Source organism: Macrosteles quadrilineatus, unplaced genomic scaffold, assembly GCF_028750875.1.
Source record: "Macrosteles quadrilineatus isolate MER2022 unplaced genomic scaffold, UCM_ALF_1.0 Scaffold_7__1_contigs__length_78375512, whole genome shotgun sequence".
In the NCBI taxonomy this organism is placed as follows: Eukaryota; Metazoa; Arthropoda; class Insecta; order Hemiptera; family Cicadellidae; genus Macrosteles; species Macrosteles quadrilineatus.
In genome coordinates this window covers 4,574,761-4,591,983 of record NW_026542600.1, presented here as the reverse complement: position 1 = coordinate 4,591,983, position 17,223 = coordinate 4,574,761, and the positions used below count along the sequence as shown (strand labels likewise).

At 32.4% G+C, this 17,223-nt stretch overlaps 1 protein-coding gene across 1 annotated transcript in view; it reads left to right on the top strand.

Annotated features, from left to right (window-relative positions):
- Nucleotides 1-2,087: 2,087 nt before the first annotated feature.
- Nucleotides 2,088-17,223, top strand: part of LOC128998433 (glycine receptor subunit alpha-2-like) — a 34,051-nt gene continuing 18,915 nt past the window's right edge. The window contains exons 1-4 of the mRNA XM_054424557.1: nucleotides 2,088-2,235; nucleotides 14,774-14,862; nucleotides 15,892-15,959; nucleotides 16,669-16,892. Of these exons, the coding sequence (XP_054280532.1) occupies nucleotides 2,138-2,235; nucleotides 14,774-14,862; nucleotides 15,892-15,959; nucleotides 16,669-16,892 (479 nt within the window). The 5' untranslated portion in view covers nucleotides 2,088-2,137. The remainder of the gene's footprint in view (nucleotides 2,236-14,773; nucleotides 14,863-15,891; nucleotides 15,960-16,668; nucleotides 16,893-17,223) is intronic.

The window sequence follows — 17,223 nt, the reverse complement described above, 5'->3', positions numbered from 1 at the left end:
TTTCGTAAATTTACAGATCTATAAGTTTCCTGATCATTCCTATTTCCACTTCTTAAAAAAAAAACAGACGTAACACTTTAAATACAAACAAGTTTTTAAGTGGTACAATCCTTAACGATTTGAAATTTTCAAATAGCAAGTATAGTCGAGTTTGGTATTATTTTGCAGGTCTTGACGAAACATAACAATTAACATAAAGAAAATAGAAATCGAACCATTAATAACAAAATGGCAGTTCAAAATTACTTTTAATAACCATTGTCCAAACCATTTTTAGCTGCCATTTTGTTATTAATGGTCCGATTTCTATTTTCTTTATGTTAATTATTATGTTTCGTCAATACCTGTAAAATGATACCAAACTCGACTATACTTGCTGTTCGAAAATTTTGAGCTATCCCCCCTACCCCCGCTACCCCTAAGGGCAAAATTTTCAAAACTGACCATAATTATTGTAGCCCTTCATATCCAAACAAGTTGCCGCACACCGATTTCAAATATCTCAAATAGTTAAAAAGTTAAAGGGGGTGCAAGTCAATTTTCAGGCACCCTCATGATTATTTGGATTTGAAACGTTTTAGGATGCCATTTTGTTATTAGTGGGCTGATTTTGGTTTTCTTTATGTCAATTTTTATGTTTCGTCAAGACCTGTAAAATGATACCAAACTCGACTATACTTGTTATTTGAAGATTTTTAGATACCCCCTACCAACCACACCCCTAAGGGCAAAATTTTCAAAATTGATCATAATTATTGTAGCCCCTCACACCTAAGAAGGTTGCCGCAAACAGATTTCAAATATCTCAAATGGTTGAAAAGTTAAGGGGGGTGCGAGTTACTTTTCGCAGTGTATTTACTTTGAAAAAAAGATATATATATTTTTTATGTCAATTAATATGTAAAACGAATCCTAAAACCAAGGATAATGTGGTGTATAAAATATACAGATACATACATAATACATAATGTACACAAAATATAAAGATACAAATACAGTAAACCCAAATGTTTATTATTATGGTAAGGCCTTTTTCTCAGCAGCTCATTAAGTATTCAGGGTGATTGAAATAAGTGTGTCAGCTGTTTTATTTGAAAATTATATAGTTCAGCAGCTGGCTATAGGCTACTTTAGTGTGCAAACTTGCGTATACAGTACTCAATATTTTTGCATACCCTTTTAGTTTAATGTCTAGGGAGTTTAAACAACCGGGTGTTTACCTCCTACCCCCTACGTTTTCCGGTTATGACGTTATCAATATGGCGGCAATGGATTTTTATAAAGTATATATTTCGCAAACTATTTGTCGGATCGGGATGAACTTTTTTTGTTTGAAAGATAAGTTTACATGCTATTTTTCTTACATTTACACATATGTTGTAAGTTTAGTACATTTTTCATAATTTTGCAAATGTCCATATTAGCATCTGACGGGAATATCACAACTTTGTCTTTTTGGAACGAATCCTATACTAATTACATTAACATTTGGTTTGACAGTTCCATTTAAGTAATGTTAAATAATGTTTACATTCGGGCGAGTTGCATAATTAATGAGCTAATCTGACTGCTTTGCTTCGCTCGCTGTGCGATTTGCTATCGAATTTGAAAACAATAATATTCATTTTAGGTGGTATTTTATTATTGTAAAAAAATTTTTTACACGATGTCAGGTTTTCAGTATTGAGACAGTAAAACTTAAGAGAGTTGCACACCTTAAATTACGTAGTTCTTACTGCAAATCCTAACTTTCCACAAGAAAGCGAGTCAGTTCAAACATCTGAGAGAGTTTTAAGCTACGAATTAAAGTTTACGAATATTAGTTTATCTAGTAAGATCTAGTATTCATTAATAATTTTAAAAAGTTGAGATGCTAAGGTATAACAAAGCAATTTAGGTGTGCAACTGCAACAGTAGGTCTATACGTGTTTGATGTAAGGGTTGCTGTTTGCGGGGATGACGGGGGTTGGTGGGGGAGAGGCGCGCGCCCTACGTACCTCAGTAAGCGCTTGTTGTGGACACGAACGGATGTGTTCAACTGCAGCTCTTGTTGTAGTCAGAAACTAACCTTAATGTTACTTCTTCTGTTAGTTTATTTCGTATAGAAAAATTACTGTATTATAATCTTAACTAAACAATGATTTTAAGTTTAACATCACTACTCAAGATGGAATTTCCTGTGTCAGTTTTTATGGTTTTATTGCTCCATGTGTTCGGCTCTAAGGCTTCTTCAACGTAAGTTAAAAATAATCTGTTCGCTTGTTAGATCAAGCTATTTTCATAATCCCATGTATTGCATGTTATGTTCGATTTGATCAAATGTTAATAGTAAAAAAATATTGTATATACATGCCTAATGGTATTCCTTATGCTTTAAGGACTTAACGCATTTAAGGATTGCTATTAAAGCAGGTATATACACTGTTTTAATAACCATTTGGGATCCGGAGAGGCTAACCAAACACCATAATTCTAATAATTCTTGGACAATATTTTGCATCTCATCTCACTTTGTCTTGAAACAATGTTATCTAATTATATTACATATCATTGTGTGGCAATATTGTAAGATTGATCCAATTTAATTATTTATATAGCGAAGTGTTAATTTGTCACTGATTTTAGTTCCAGATCTTAACTATTTTCGCTTCTTTCGCTTCGACCTTGGTTTATTGTTGAGTTGATACGGGTGTTTACAATTATAGGCAGTTTCATTAGTAGTTTTATTTGATATTCTATCTTTTGAGTTGTTTTGTACGAGTATTACACCACGCGAATATCACTCTTGAAATACAACTCAACAAGAGTACAAGTTTCAGCTTAGTATCTGAAAAAGAAGAGGCAAAGGCTCCGTAAGATCAGCGTAACAATAAATACATTGATGGATACACTTAAAAATAAACAAAAACTCTAGTTCAAGCAACAAATAGAGAAGTGAATGCAGAAACCAGTTCTAGCCTGCATTCAAGGTTTTTTAATTGTTTAAGTAACTACCTACAGTAATAATGCAAAATAAATAGTAAATTCTGATATTGGAGAATTGAAATTTAATAATGCAAGCAAACGAAATAAACGGCTAACGGAATTGTAAAATAACTAAGAATATTTGCAGTTGTGATCATTCCTTTAATAATCTTCCAAGATTAACAATCTGGGTACTTTTTTTATTTTTTTTTAGACATAATTAGGTTCAATTGAGACCTAGACGTGTACATTTACAACAGAAAACACCTTGAATACCATTTAATAAAACATTAAAATACACTAATTTTGCTACAGCTCTTTAACCAATAAAGATACCAAAAAGCATTAAATACGAAAATTGTAGCAAATTTTAAGGGCTACAATGTGGTTTGTAATGATACCCATGTTGCTGTTTGAAATTTTTGAGATAACAGCTTTTGAAACTTCGAAAAATTTTTAAATGCGTAAAATAAGTAAAAATATAGGAAAAGGGTTAAAACCAGAGTTTTTTGAAAGCTCATTTAGCAATTAAAATGTTATCAAAATTTGAACACCCCACGAAATTCCGCATCTTTGCAGTGAAAATTAGCTCAAAGGTATATTTTTGTACGTTTTTGAACACCCTGTAAATAGGGATGAAAATAATTTAAAACTTTTTCCACTAAAATACTCAGAACTCAAGGACCTTTAAAATGAGGTATAACACGACTCCCCCTTACTTTTGAAAATTTCCAAAAAACCACTCCCACCCCCCAAAATCTGCCCTTTTGGGGTGTTTTTTGGGTTTGAAAATAATTTAGCTGAATTCCTTGGGGTCAAAATAGGGGGTTCCAGTTGCAATTAGGTTTCCATTTGCTTTCATATTGGAGCTATAGAAGCCGGCCGGGTGGTCTGAGACACCCTGTATAATATCAAATATATTCTGCAATACAATACACGTTGTAAAGTATACTCCGAAAACACAATTCCTTACTGATTCTTCTATTCAAAGTGCATGCATGCTTTTGTCATAGTTATATTTTATTACATAATTTTGTATGAAACAGATGATTTTTCATGAACTCTTTAAATATCTGTAGCTGTACATTTAATGAAGTATTTATTTATTTTTAAAATGTGTACTATTTAAACAAAGGTATGCCCAACCACTAATCAGTGTAAACCTACATACATCCCTGGCGATTATTCGTAGAGATTTAAACATTATATAAATGGTGAAAAATAAATACAAGCTCACATGCAAAAGATTTAGACCATTGAATGGTATTACACATGTGACTACTTATTTCATAAACATGATATTTAATATGTGCTGTGTGAGCCGGTCTTTATGTAAGCGCATTAATTAAATCCTGAGGAACGGAAGGAAATTCAAGAAATGCAAATTTACCATGTGAGATATGGGCTATTGACATAAGAACAGTTGCGTTTACGTTTGGTTTATATTCACTCTAAGCATTTCAGACAAAGTTTAATGATTATTCTTCATAACTCTAGCAATTCAACAGTTTGTCATTTATTTTAATATTAACTAAAAAACACACTGTATATTTTCACCTTTAGTTCCCTGTACATATTTTAGACTTAATTCAATAAAGTGAATAAGATGTTGTACTAAAAAGTTGACATCGAACTGAGACCACTGATTGCTGTTCATATTGAGCTATACTCCACTAAAGCTGATACTACATTTTGAATAGACCAACCAATTGTGCAAGTAAAAGGAATACATTTTTGCTTTCTGTATCATTAAGCTTTGGGGTGTGAACGTAATCTTTAGGGACTGATGATAAGTGACTTATCAGCAAAATAAAATTTGAATAGTAATAATGTGTTATTGTATATTATAGCCCCAGGATTGCATTTAATGACAAATAATATTGAAACATACCTGGGCAGATAATAAGTAGGGATTCGTGTGCCACTTGGTATATTAATTGTTTCGGTGGTTGTTATAACTCCGCCATTGTAGGCTAACAAAAGGATCAATTTCATGAAGTGTCGTCGTAATAAGTTACACACAGATTACGTATAACACAATAACTAAGAAAAATACCATCACGGATCATTCACACACACGTTTACATTGCCGCGAGCAGACCTGACCTAGGTTATGACGGACTGATGAGGACACTGACCATCAGCTGATATTGGTCTGTTGGAGTTTTAAAAGCATAATGGCATTCTTTATTGAGGTTTATTGCGTTCCTGATTTATGTCCTCGTATATTTTGCATTATTCCAGAATATTCAAAATTACCTTTCCCGCAGTAATGTAGATACTTACAAAATTGATAGGCATACATGTTATAGTTTCTGTCTTACCGTATGTGGCAGCTGTGTGCAAATTGATCTGACGAATCCTTTTGTTAGCCCGAAGATGGCGGAATCATCCGCCAAAATATATGTAGTAAGCTCTCCACAAGAAATTCTACTTGCAAATGATTGTTCAGCGAAGCATGTTTTAGCCATCATTGGTCAGAAGTACAAGTAGGTTGCCTAGAGTCACGAGGAGCCGATGAAAAATCAGTAAATGTAATACAGCTCCACCTTCAATGTCAGTTATGCAAATTAACCTTGTATCAAAATTTGTGCTCAAAATACAGCTTTTAGACTGGTAAAATACCACCAACATTTTCAACTGTTAAGACGTACATTTGGTAGGACTATCAGACGTCCTATAGCAAGTTCGACCCATCCCTAGTGTCAAACACGTCTATTGCTTATGAAATGTTCAAAATACGGGGAATATCACTACTTAATACGTAAACAGTACCTTACGTAATACGTAAGGTTACTGCTTAATGTTAAGCTTCTTAGCGTTTGTATATACTCACTTAAACATGTATATTAGTTATATGTTGAATACATTCATGATCGAAACCGATTGCCATTGTAACTTCTACTATTTGTCACCTGGTAAATGTTTTGAGTAGGCCTATAAGATTGGCTATTAGATTAGTTTTTATGGGACATGGTTTATTATTTCGTATGTTATTATTTTACAGTATTAAAAGATCCGAATACTGTTTCATGGCCTGTGGTGAATATTTTAGAAGATGTTTAGATAATTTTCCGGTTGTCACCTCTATTATAATTCGATGTATGAATCACAGTTAGAATCTAAACTTAATTAATTAAGTATACGAACGATTGTGGAATGTAAATGAACTACTTTGTAAATGAAGGGTACTTTAATAAGGACCCTTAAATTTTTAATCAATTAAAATAAATTGATACATAATAATATATCATTGGTAAATTATGATTACACCAATGGTATACATTTAACAAGAAAATCTTTGGAATAGATGTATACAGGGTGTCTCACATCAATGTTACACAATTTTTTGGTGTAAGTACAAAGTAGCCTAAATGAAGTGTGATGATGCATATAAGAGGTTCCAAGTCTAAAAATTAGCTTCCAAAATGTGTATGTGTGTCTATTTTATAATAACTTACCATAAAATCTATTCGTATTTCAATAAAACAACATGAAGCCTTAAAAATATACTTTTACTTGATTTGTCACATTGATTTGGGATGCTATGCCAATAATGTAGAAACTATCACATAACACGTCCAACATGAAAACAAAGAATCTTCGTCCTTTTCCCGGCAATATATGTAATATTCTGTTGTATTACAAATCGATTTGCCTCAAAACACGCACTCTGCATTTCATGCTTGTTAAACAATAGAACTGATTATAATTTAATCATTTTCATGGTTCATGGACCACTGGTTCTACCAAGCATTGTAAAATCTTGTTTGTAGCTCACAAAGCGTAATGGTTTAAAAGCAACGTTTTATCGCACCAACTGAAACTCGCCAAAATATAAGACATTACTGACCTTTGAAACTTCAATGTAATACATCCCAACAAAAATTTTACAATTTCAAATAACATTTTCTATAATCCATATTTTACAGGGTGTAATTCCTTATGCATCTGTTTAACTATGCTTTTAAAAATGCTCCCAGTTTTCGGGTTAAAAAATCAAATAAATAGCTAAAAAAATGGAAAGTTAAGCATTTAAGTATATAACAACCTCAATTACTTTTGCCAAGATGCACTGTTAATATGCAGATTAATTCTTAGAATCGTAATTTTCTACTCGTATGAACTCTTCCACTTTGATATTTAAAGTTTTAAAAGCCATTGAGTGAATGATTATGTTTTGGAAACAATCCAAAGTTCAAAATGAATACTTGGAGACAGATATATATCATACTTTTTAAAATGTTAAATCAAGTCACACTATTCTTCTGAAAAGAAAAGCGTTTCTAACTCGCGAGTCGGCGGAAATCTGTGTGATCATTTGTTATTTTGATTTCTTTTGCGAACAATTTACGGATTCGTTCTTGCATCCATTTAGATTTAAAACTTCCCTTATCAATTTAACACAAAATGTTAAGTAAAAATGTCAAATATATATTTTATCCGTATATTAAAAGCACCAGAACATTAAATATATACGATTAAATACTATGGCCCCGACAAAAAGATTGGTTGAATAAAATCATCTGTTATTATAGTTAATTCCGTAATCGAATCGATCCCCATAAAATATATCGAGCTAGGAGAAGGGTAGCATGGCTGTTGAGGATTCATTTTAAAGCTCAAGGTCCAAGGACGGTGGAAAAATATCTGAAGTGTCAAAAACTACCACAGCTCAGCCCCACAGTCAAAGATCCAGTCATTTTCTAATACAAGTACTGCTACAGTGTCAAGTGTTTTTATCAGCTGATGTAAACGTTGCGTATTTGTTTTCCTACAGTTACCTAACAATGTACATGTTCTCTCACTGATTTGAGAAAGCAAAGTGGCCAATTCGCTCATCAGTGAGACAATGTTAACATTGTCTCACTCTAATTACTTTGTCTCACTCCAGATTTTCAACGTGAAGGCACGAAATAGTGAGCGCGTAACATGCAGGCAACGTAGTATGCGCGCGAAATACGTTGGCAGCACTGGCTGTAAATCAGCTGGTCAGCTGTTGTACTGTTGCATTTGTCACTTCACATTAAATGTTATATTAAAAGTTCACTTCTGTGTAAAAATAGGTTATGTTTCTTCACCAATTTATTTATTTTATGGTAACTGTAGGAAAAGTATAATGTGCAACTCGAGTTCACAGTACAATTGCCTTACTCGAGAAACCATTCCTCACTCGCCTACGGCTCGTGAGTCAGGATTTCTCTCGAGTGAGTCAATTGCTCACTTTTCTCACTAGTTGCACAAATAACTATTGTTTATTGATTTTAGTGCTCTTTTTTAGGTTAGAATGGTAATGCAGTGTATAAATATATCGTTTTAGGGGAAGGCCGCGACTAAGAAGGAGAGTATTTAGGAATGGTGCAATAGGGAATGGTTAAGGACAAGGTGGAAAAATAATATTGTTCGGAGGAGATTTTAACCAGATAGCAAAAAAGGTTAAAATAATATAACATAGTATCTACATAGTTAAGGGAGCTTACATGCATAACAGTAAAATCTGAAGGTAGTTAACGTTTCTTTAAGCAGCTAAAATATGTTTGTCAATGCCGATGATAAAGAATTTGGTGATTCGCTTCGAAACTGGGAAACGGAACCCTAACCAGTGGCACATTATTAATAAATCAATCTAATCAATCGATGGCTAGTTGTTAACAGTATGTAACAGTATTTTTACAGTATTTACCCACAAACAATTACATTTTTTGCCTTTAGCAGATTTAATGATCTGGAAGGAATTAAATTATTTATTGAAAATTAATAACACAAACAAAGACAAAGAAAGAGAAGGTTTTTACTTAAATTGTATGTTGTACAGGGATATGTACCCTCAAACGTTGATGAATTAATTCTTAGTTTGTTTTAATATTGCAATAATTTGTTTTACATTGAGAGTTTTAGGGACTTCTGTCGCAACAAGCCACTAGTGGTTCATTAATGAGCCTAGACAATTGATATAATGTTCAATAAATTAAAATTACAATGACTCAATGTAAAATTACTTTATAGCTATAACACATATTTGAAATCCATTGAATAAAAACGTATGTTACATATGTTCAGCGAATTTATATAGTATTAGTAAGACAACACATAATGTTTGGCACCCATATGTGAGTCACGACCATTTTGGAAACTTTTTGGAAACATTTTGGAACTGACTCGGCTAATGTGGTTTAGCATGTAATCTAAAAAATATTAAAAGTTATTTTGCTTGGAATATATTATTTTCTAAAGTTTGAATACGGCCAATCATAATATTAATTAATCAGAAAGTTGTTTACAGTGCTGCGTTAATCGAGGCATTAATTAGGCTCTGGAAACATTCTGATAACAAAACAGTTAACTTTTTCCGCTAAATACGACTAATTTCATAATAGCTCACATAGCATCTTAAAAAGAAAATATTAAACTAAAGTATTTCAAGAGTAAACTAACTTTATATCTAATGTAAATAGCCCCGCCACATCAAAGCAATATTTCCATTTGCCTGATTGGGCTTTAACTGAAATATGTTATTATATGCCAGATTAGTTCCTCATTCAAATACTTAGACTCAACGAGTATCTCAGTTTGCTGCTACAGGGAAGAAAAAATGTCTTTGTAAACCTGTCTAGGTTTTAAGTCTTACCGTGTCACCCGATGGTAATATCTTTTCTCTCCCCTACATCGTTATCGTCACAATTTCAGACTAACCAATAAAAGTAGACCTCTCATCCTATTGCAAAATTGGAAGCTCGTTTTAACAGTAGCAAGTCTGGTCGTAATCAGTCCTATAGACACCGCAACTGAGCTAACGCCATCGCTAAACACACGATAAGGAATGTATTCTCACTTAAGTGGACATACAGTGTAAAAGTAATAGGCTAGGTTTAGTGTAATATTAATATTTATGAATTACTTTCTTAGTTTTAATGACGAGAATTATCGTGTTAAAAAACATCTCAGAATTATTAAAGGAAGCAAAACAGATAATATTAATTTATATTTTTAAAAGATTAAATACTTAGTTCATCAATACAATCCCCTCACGGAACATAACCACTTGGAGCTTAAGTGTGGCTCGACTGTCTAACAGCCAATAACCAATGATAATACAGCATTATCATTACATTTCAATTATTAATTAAAAAAATATAGTTTACCTTATATCCCGCACCATATTCATATATAAAGCTTTACAATATGGACAATAGTACCCTCAGCACTTAAATACTACTCTTAGAAGTTTCGAAAAGCCAAACCCTCGTTCATTTAAATCTCGTGCTCTGCTTATTCCATTTTGAGTAAATGCAAGACTTAAATCAATTTATTGCAAAACCTCTTCCTACAAATCAATTTACAATTTACCGTATTATTTTTATTATGCCTGGGTAATTGTTGTCACCATGATATTCCAAGTTATTTAGACTATAAGATTTGATACTTTAATCGTTTAAACTACAAAGTGATTTAAAATGTAAATGAAATAATAAGTAATGCTGGAAGAGGAATATTTCAATTTTAGTTATCCTAGACAGATGATCACTATGCTTGAGATATATCTCGCTATAGGAAGAATTTGTTAAAAGCATCAATCATAAAGAAAAATACAAATATAAAATGTAAAATTTGTATTAAACTGTTTAACCAAAAATGTATGGAATGTAACGTGAGTTTATGACATGATGCATGGTAAACAAGTTAGAATCCTGTGTGAATATTGAGTGAAGTTGATATATCACAAACCGACCACCAACTGTTCCTGCTTGTTATTGACTTTGTAACTGAGAATTCGCCGTGTACGTGTCCAGAGGTCAAGTAATAAATGTAATATTACTATTAAATATAATTTGTTAGCTTTAGTTGTTTTTTTATAATTTGTTGTACTGAAGTTACTGAATAACGCCGACCTTTTGTAAACATTGTACTATCGTATTACCGTAACATCGTACGTTCAGAATCGTTTTATAAACAATCATCAGAGACCTTCTTTATATTATACTATATAGATTCAAATAAAAGTTTCAAAACATTTATGATCACGGTAGATAACCATAACCATGTATACTATTTATGTCTATACTGTTTTGCCAGCAAATCAAGAAAACTTTAAATAAAAAGTACTAAGAGCTCGACTTACATTTACCCCTATAACAAGTTAATACATCTATATGAGGTTTAAATAGTGTAGTTAAAAAGTGTAAATAAACACTTCTGTTTGATTACTTCTATCAGTCCTTGAATATCGGAATTTATGCTAAACTCTGATAGCCATGCTGGTAGTCCCCAGTTCTATTAGGTGATTACCTATGGTAGTTGGTTGAAAGAAATATGTATATAACGAATTGACTTTTGTTTTAGTGACTTCAAGTCAGTGAAATAAAATAAAACATAATGTTATACTATTTTTTTAATGATATACCTTCAACTTATTGGTACACCGATTTCTGCGTTTTACTTTTTACTCGATAATTGTAGCTATTAACTTGAAAGTATAAAAATATACACGAATAACAAACTCAAAATTGAACGTACAATACTAGCAATACTACAATGTACGAACCATCATAATTATAATTATTTTCATAACTATTTGAATGAAGAATTATTTTCATAATTATAATTATTTCTAACATTCGGATATTGAGTTGACGGCTGTTCTACGTCCTACAGACTAATGTTGGCTTAGCTGGCACACCTTGAGGACAACCCAGCGCACTAGAAACATGGCATAACATGTCTTGGAGAACTCGCCTCACACAGGAAGACAGAAAAGGCTGCAACACTTAACTGATATTCAACGATTCAAATTGGGAAATTTGCACAACGCTGCATTTGCGTTTAGATAATAACTGCAGGCTTTTACGATCAGCTGCAGTGTGTAGTTGAAGCGAAAACAGCTGTTTTCAACACGAGTAGTGGGGCTAAAGGAGTAATTTTAGTCTCTAGGCAAAAATAATCAGCTGTAGTCGAGGAGCTGTCTATTTTCTAACATTCAAATTCGTCCACTGATTTTGTAAATTAAGTAGTCCCGATTTATAACAATATTAAAGTTATCAAGCTGTTTATTTCGTTTATTATCGTTCCATATCACGCTTGTCTCACTACTATAACATTGACATTTACTCTTTACTTACTTACAACTTGATACTTGCATACTTCATCGCTGACCGACAAAATCATCGTTTATAGTTTTGATAGTTTTATTATTATTTTTAATCGTGTTTAAATATTTAAACCTTACAAAGATATATCACCTTTCTTTTTATCTGAAAAACTATTGCAGTAAATAGTTTTAAAACGTGGTTAGAAATTTTTATAAGTAAAACAAAACAAAGTACTAAAAGTGTAAAAATTGTGCTTATCCAATAACAGATGTCAAAACTATAAACGCATTTGACATTCCATCTGTATCAGTGGTGACAAACATGTTCTGCAGACCACTTCGCCACTTCACCGCTTCACCGCTTCACCACTTCACCGCCACCACCCGATGTTTATTGTAATTGTAACTTTTTCAGTTATAACAATATTAGCCTTGGGTTACTCTCGGGTGTTAACCAAAAGCTTTTACACGCAACCATTTCACCAATAAAATCTTGGATAGGAATTTAGATGTAACATTTCTACATACCTTTGTAAACTAGTTTTTAAGATAGGTGCAACAATCAAGTATATCACCGTTACCTCTATTGTACTCTCTCTACAAGTAGGAAATATTGTGTAATCGTCTATATAAACACGTGTCCATCTTATTTGGTATACATTTTACTGAACGAGGACAGGTAAACCTCTTTAACTGATATGTTGCGTTTGTTCGAATGTAAAATAGTGACAAGTCTACAATTGACAACATCTCTGAATTATTCAGCTGGTCCATTATGATGACAAATTAGAAAGTACGATGAATCTATAATCAGTTTTATTGTGGTGTAAAAATCAATCTTAAGTAAAGTTTTTCTTTATATAATATTTATAACTAGGCATGGCCTTTCTTTAGCCAAATTTGGAGTTTTAAAAACACAATCGTAATGGAGGGTTCAAAGGACCATGTTGCCTTATATATGTGTAAATTGATTTTTCTAAAAATAGTTAAAGATGGTTTAATTTAGTGTAAGTGTCAACCGGACAGACGATTATAATTTAACAATTTTTATAAAGTGTATTTTCGAACAGCGAATGTGTAAAAATTAGTTTATTGTAAATAAAGCATTTTTTTTCATTTCACTTTCATTTCAAAGTAAGGAAATGCATATTTAGGAAAATGCTAATTTATTTATTTTTTTATTTAAAATCGAAGGAATGTATTCAAGCATAACAATCATTATTGTTTTTTTTTTCAGAGTCTTAATATTGTAGGTTTTATAGAACATTTTTCATGTGGTAATTTCATAGCAGATTGACGATACTGGGTTACTCGGGTTTACACAAACCAAACCACAATTTTAGCTTAAATCAGTTGACTCTGGATGTTCACGTTAGTCTAATTGGTATTAATTGGTATTCGCTTTTCAATTAGTCCGAACTAAATGCACCAGGATAACTTTAGATGTAAGCAAAGTCAATTTAGTTGGTTGGGTAACAGTTTATGTAATTATTAATGTTGTTTCGCTCTTCTATAATTAATTGTTATGATAAAAGTAGCTGAAAAGACTAGCATAATTTACTTTGAATAGATGTATTTAAGTTAAAACGTTCATAGTAAGCAGTTTGTTGGTTGAGAAAACACCTCATGTTAACAAGATTTAGAGCTCCACTTTATCTTTTTAATTGACAACCCTTTGGTTGACGCACGGATGTTGCAGCATGCGGGGTTTTATTATAAAATTTTATATGTAATATATCTCCTCCACTATGAGAAATTATGTCAAAATATTTCCTACACAAAATTCAGTAGCCTAATCCTCTCAAAACTCTGCTTTCTAGTAATGTCGATGGTTTCGTAAACATAGACAAGAGTAAAGTAAGCCGTTTTAAAATATTTGATGCTCTGTAGTGATATTTCATAACATTCTTACTAAAGCTAAATCGTTAGTTAGTAATCTTTAGTTAAACAGAAGTAAACCTGTGGCACATATCAATCTCAAGTTTTCCCGCTCATATGAGTCTTAAGATTATGCCTGGTACAGCAGTATTCGACTATAGATCTCGTACTACTGAAAAGTAATAATTATGGCCCTATTTTAAAGTTGTGGTCCCGTCACAGCTACATGGTCCTGAAGAGAAGCATATTCACAGATGCTTTATTTAGTCAGGGCTAATTTATCCGCACAGTGTTGCATTAACGAGTTACTAGCACTTGTGTCCGCACCTTATGCAGTATATAATCGAGACATTATATGTAAACTGTTGGTTTTAATACATTTCTTAAGCTTTCCAAAACATCAAAATGTTAAAAAGGATTTATAAACATAGTTCAATAGACAAGCGACCTAAATAAATTTATCTCCAAGAGACAACTATACCGCTTACTGAGTTTGTACAGTCAATGGGTAAACCTTTCTCATAATTTAAAATTATTTCCTGGAAGATTAATGTGGTTAATTTATCTAACTAACGCCATTCCTTTACTCATGTTCGAATCGAGCTGGTCTGTATCTAATAGATGTTTCAGAGGTTTAATATAAAATGTCTCATATTAAACGGTGTTTTGCAGTTTTTATAGACCCCAAAATGAATAGGTTACGTAGTCCCATTACCCGGAAGACTAAGTTAATACCTAATTCCCTATAGGCTCCCTGCAATGAAACATCAAAAGGATTCAGCTCAGAGTAAAAGCCATAACATACTATAAAATGTAATCGCAACTGAGTAATGTTCTGTGTCGCAGGAGAGGAGCCAAAGTTGACCACCTTCAGATTCTGGACAGTCTCCTCAAGAAGGACTACGACCGTCGAGCCACGCCTACAAATCATCTCAGTATGTACCATACTACTGTAGAGGAAATGTTATATTTGATTAAAACCCACCTTATAGTTCTTAGATTACTGCGAGTGTCATGGTTTTGGTTTTTTTTCAAAGTGGGATGTGTAATAACTTTTGTCTCATTACCAAACAATATTTTTAATGGATAAAGTATTCCTATATATTAAAATTAATAGGTATTCATTAGGTATATGTGTGTATGTGTATCACATCCCAGTAGCAGTAAACCTAAGTAGTCGTTAAACTTAATTTTATTTAAAACGGGAATATATATATATATATATATATATATATATATATATATATATATATATATATATATATATATATATTACACTATTAAGGAATTATTAATTATTCATTATTATTAAGGCAAATATAAATATGTCAGTGCATCTCTTAGCCTCAGAGATTACCTCATTTAATTACATACATTTCATTTTATTGACACAGAAATAGCAGAAACATATTGCAAATGTGAAGAATAATGAGGAGATGTAAGATATTAAATTATTTTGTAATAATCATTTCCTTATCCTTCGTCAGTATATTTTGCGGTATTTTGACTGATATTCTTTCCAACCCCCAATATTAAAAGAATATTTAAGAATTATGTTGATTAAGAGGTAATTTAAAACCAAGAGTGATACAATTGTAGCTGGGAGTTATCAGATTAAATCTTCACACCCGTCTTAAACTTGTTACTACCTGCGAAATGTGATTTCAAGTTCACAAGAGCAATCAACTCCCTTGTAGTTATAGCTTGTTGTGGATAATAAACCATAAATCCCAACAGGTTTGATTAGGTTTACAGCCTTGAGAAAAAACGGGTTCATTTCTGAAGGTGGGAAGCAACACCGTGAAACTCCCGGGAAATATACACTGCTGTCAACTAACTGTGAAGCCTGAGAAAATACATTGAATACGAATTTAGGCTATGATTATGACAACATTGTTTTATGCGTAGATAGTCCAAACCAGAATATATCTTTGTCATTCCAAGGAATAAGTTTTTTTTTGCAGATAAAGCAACGACTGTATACTGCGAACTATACATCAGAAGTTTTGGATCTATAAGTCCCGTCACCATGGTAAGCTTAAAAATATTATATAGTCTAGGTATTTGCGGTACAGTCGTAACAATATAGCTAAGAGGAAAGTAAACTCTTACAATCCGTTGGCTTGGTCAAATACTGGAAATTCAAAGATTCTAATCCATTTTTAATGTTTTTAATTACATTTGGATATAATTTATAAAATAAAATTGAGTCTTTCCAACGAACTGCAAGGAATTTGGACACTGTATAAAAGATGAAATAACAATTCCTAAACATGTTATCAAATCTGTTTCTTGAACACTTGTGTTTGAAGTTAAATACAAAAATATGCGCGCATGGCCTCAACGCTCTAGAATGCGTTAGTATTGTTTTAGTATGTACTATCCTAAAAAATACAATTCCTTCGAAAGGCATTTAATAAGTCTTAGAAAAGTCTTGTTTAATTGATGACTGCTAACAGGGGTTTCTCTCTATAATATATCTTTGTTTGGCTCCTCAAAACAGCTAACAGATAAAAACGATAATTTAACTTCCAAACAAGATCAAATAGATTCAGGATTAAGTTAAAATATCAAATACAACCTCATTTAATCCATTAAAAATGCAGTTTTCCATATAACTAAAACCTCTAAAACAACACATTATCAAAAAAGTGAAGAGCATGAATATATCTTTTTCTGGACTCACTGTGGAACTACGTGTGTTTGTTTAAATCTTCTAACACTCCTGATTTGTTCTACAGGACTACGAGGTGGATCTCTACCTAAGACAGAAGTGGCAAGACGAGCGTCTCAAACACCCGGACATCACTGGAGTGTTGGATCTTAACGACCCCAACTTGGTGAAGGCTATATGGAAGCCCGAAGTGTACTTCCCTAACGCAAAACACGCAGAGTTCCAGTTTGTGACGGTCCCTAACGTCCTAATCCGCATCAATCCTGATGGTGAAATACTTTACATGTTGAGGTCAGTGGACTTGGTAAAAATAAAGCCAGAATAAAAATACTTTACAATACATCAGTATAGGAACCCAAGCCACGAGAACCAGTTACCAACCAATCATATTGTGTACCTTATCCAAGTATACTGTTATGAAATATTTCTTATTATTCATAATATAAATCATTCGGTAAATAGATCATGATTCATTTACCGTAACATAAGATCTCTCTCTCACTCAATGATAACAACCATTAATTATCGTAACAATGGAAAATATATTTTAAAATACCTATTAAAACCGTAAATCCTATAAATCCTATCAATACCGTATAGGGGGTGCATGCGAGATATTTGA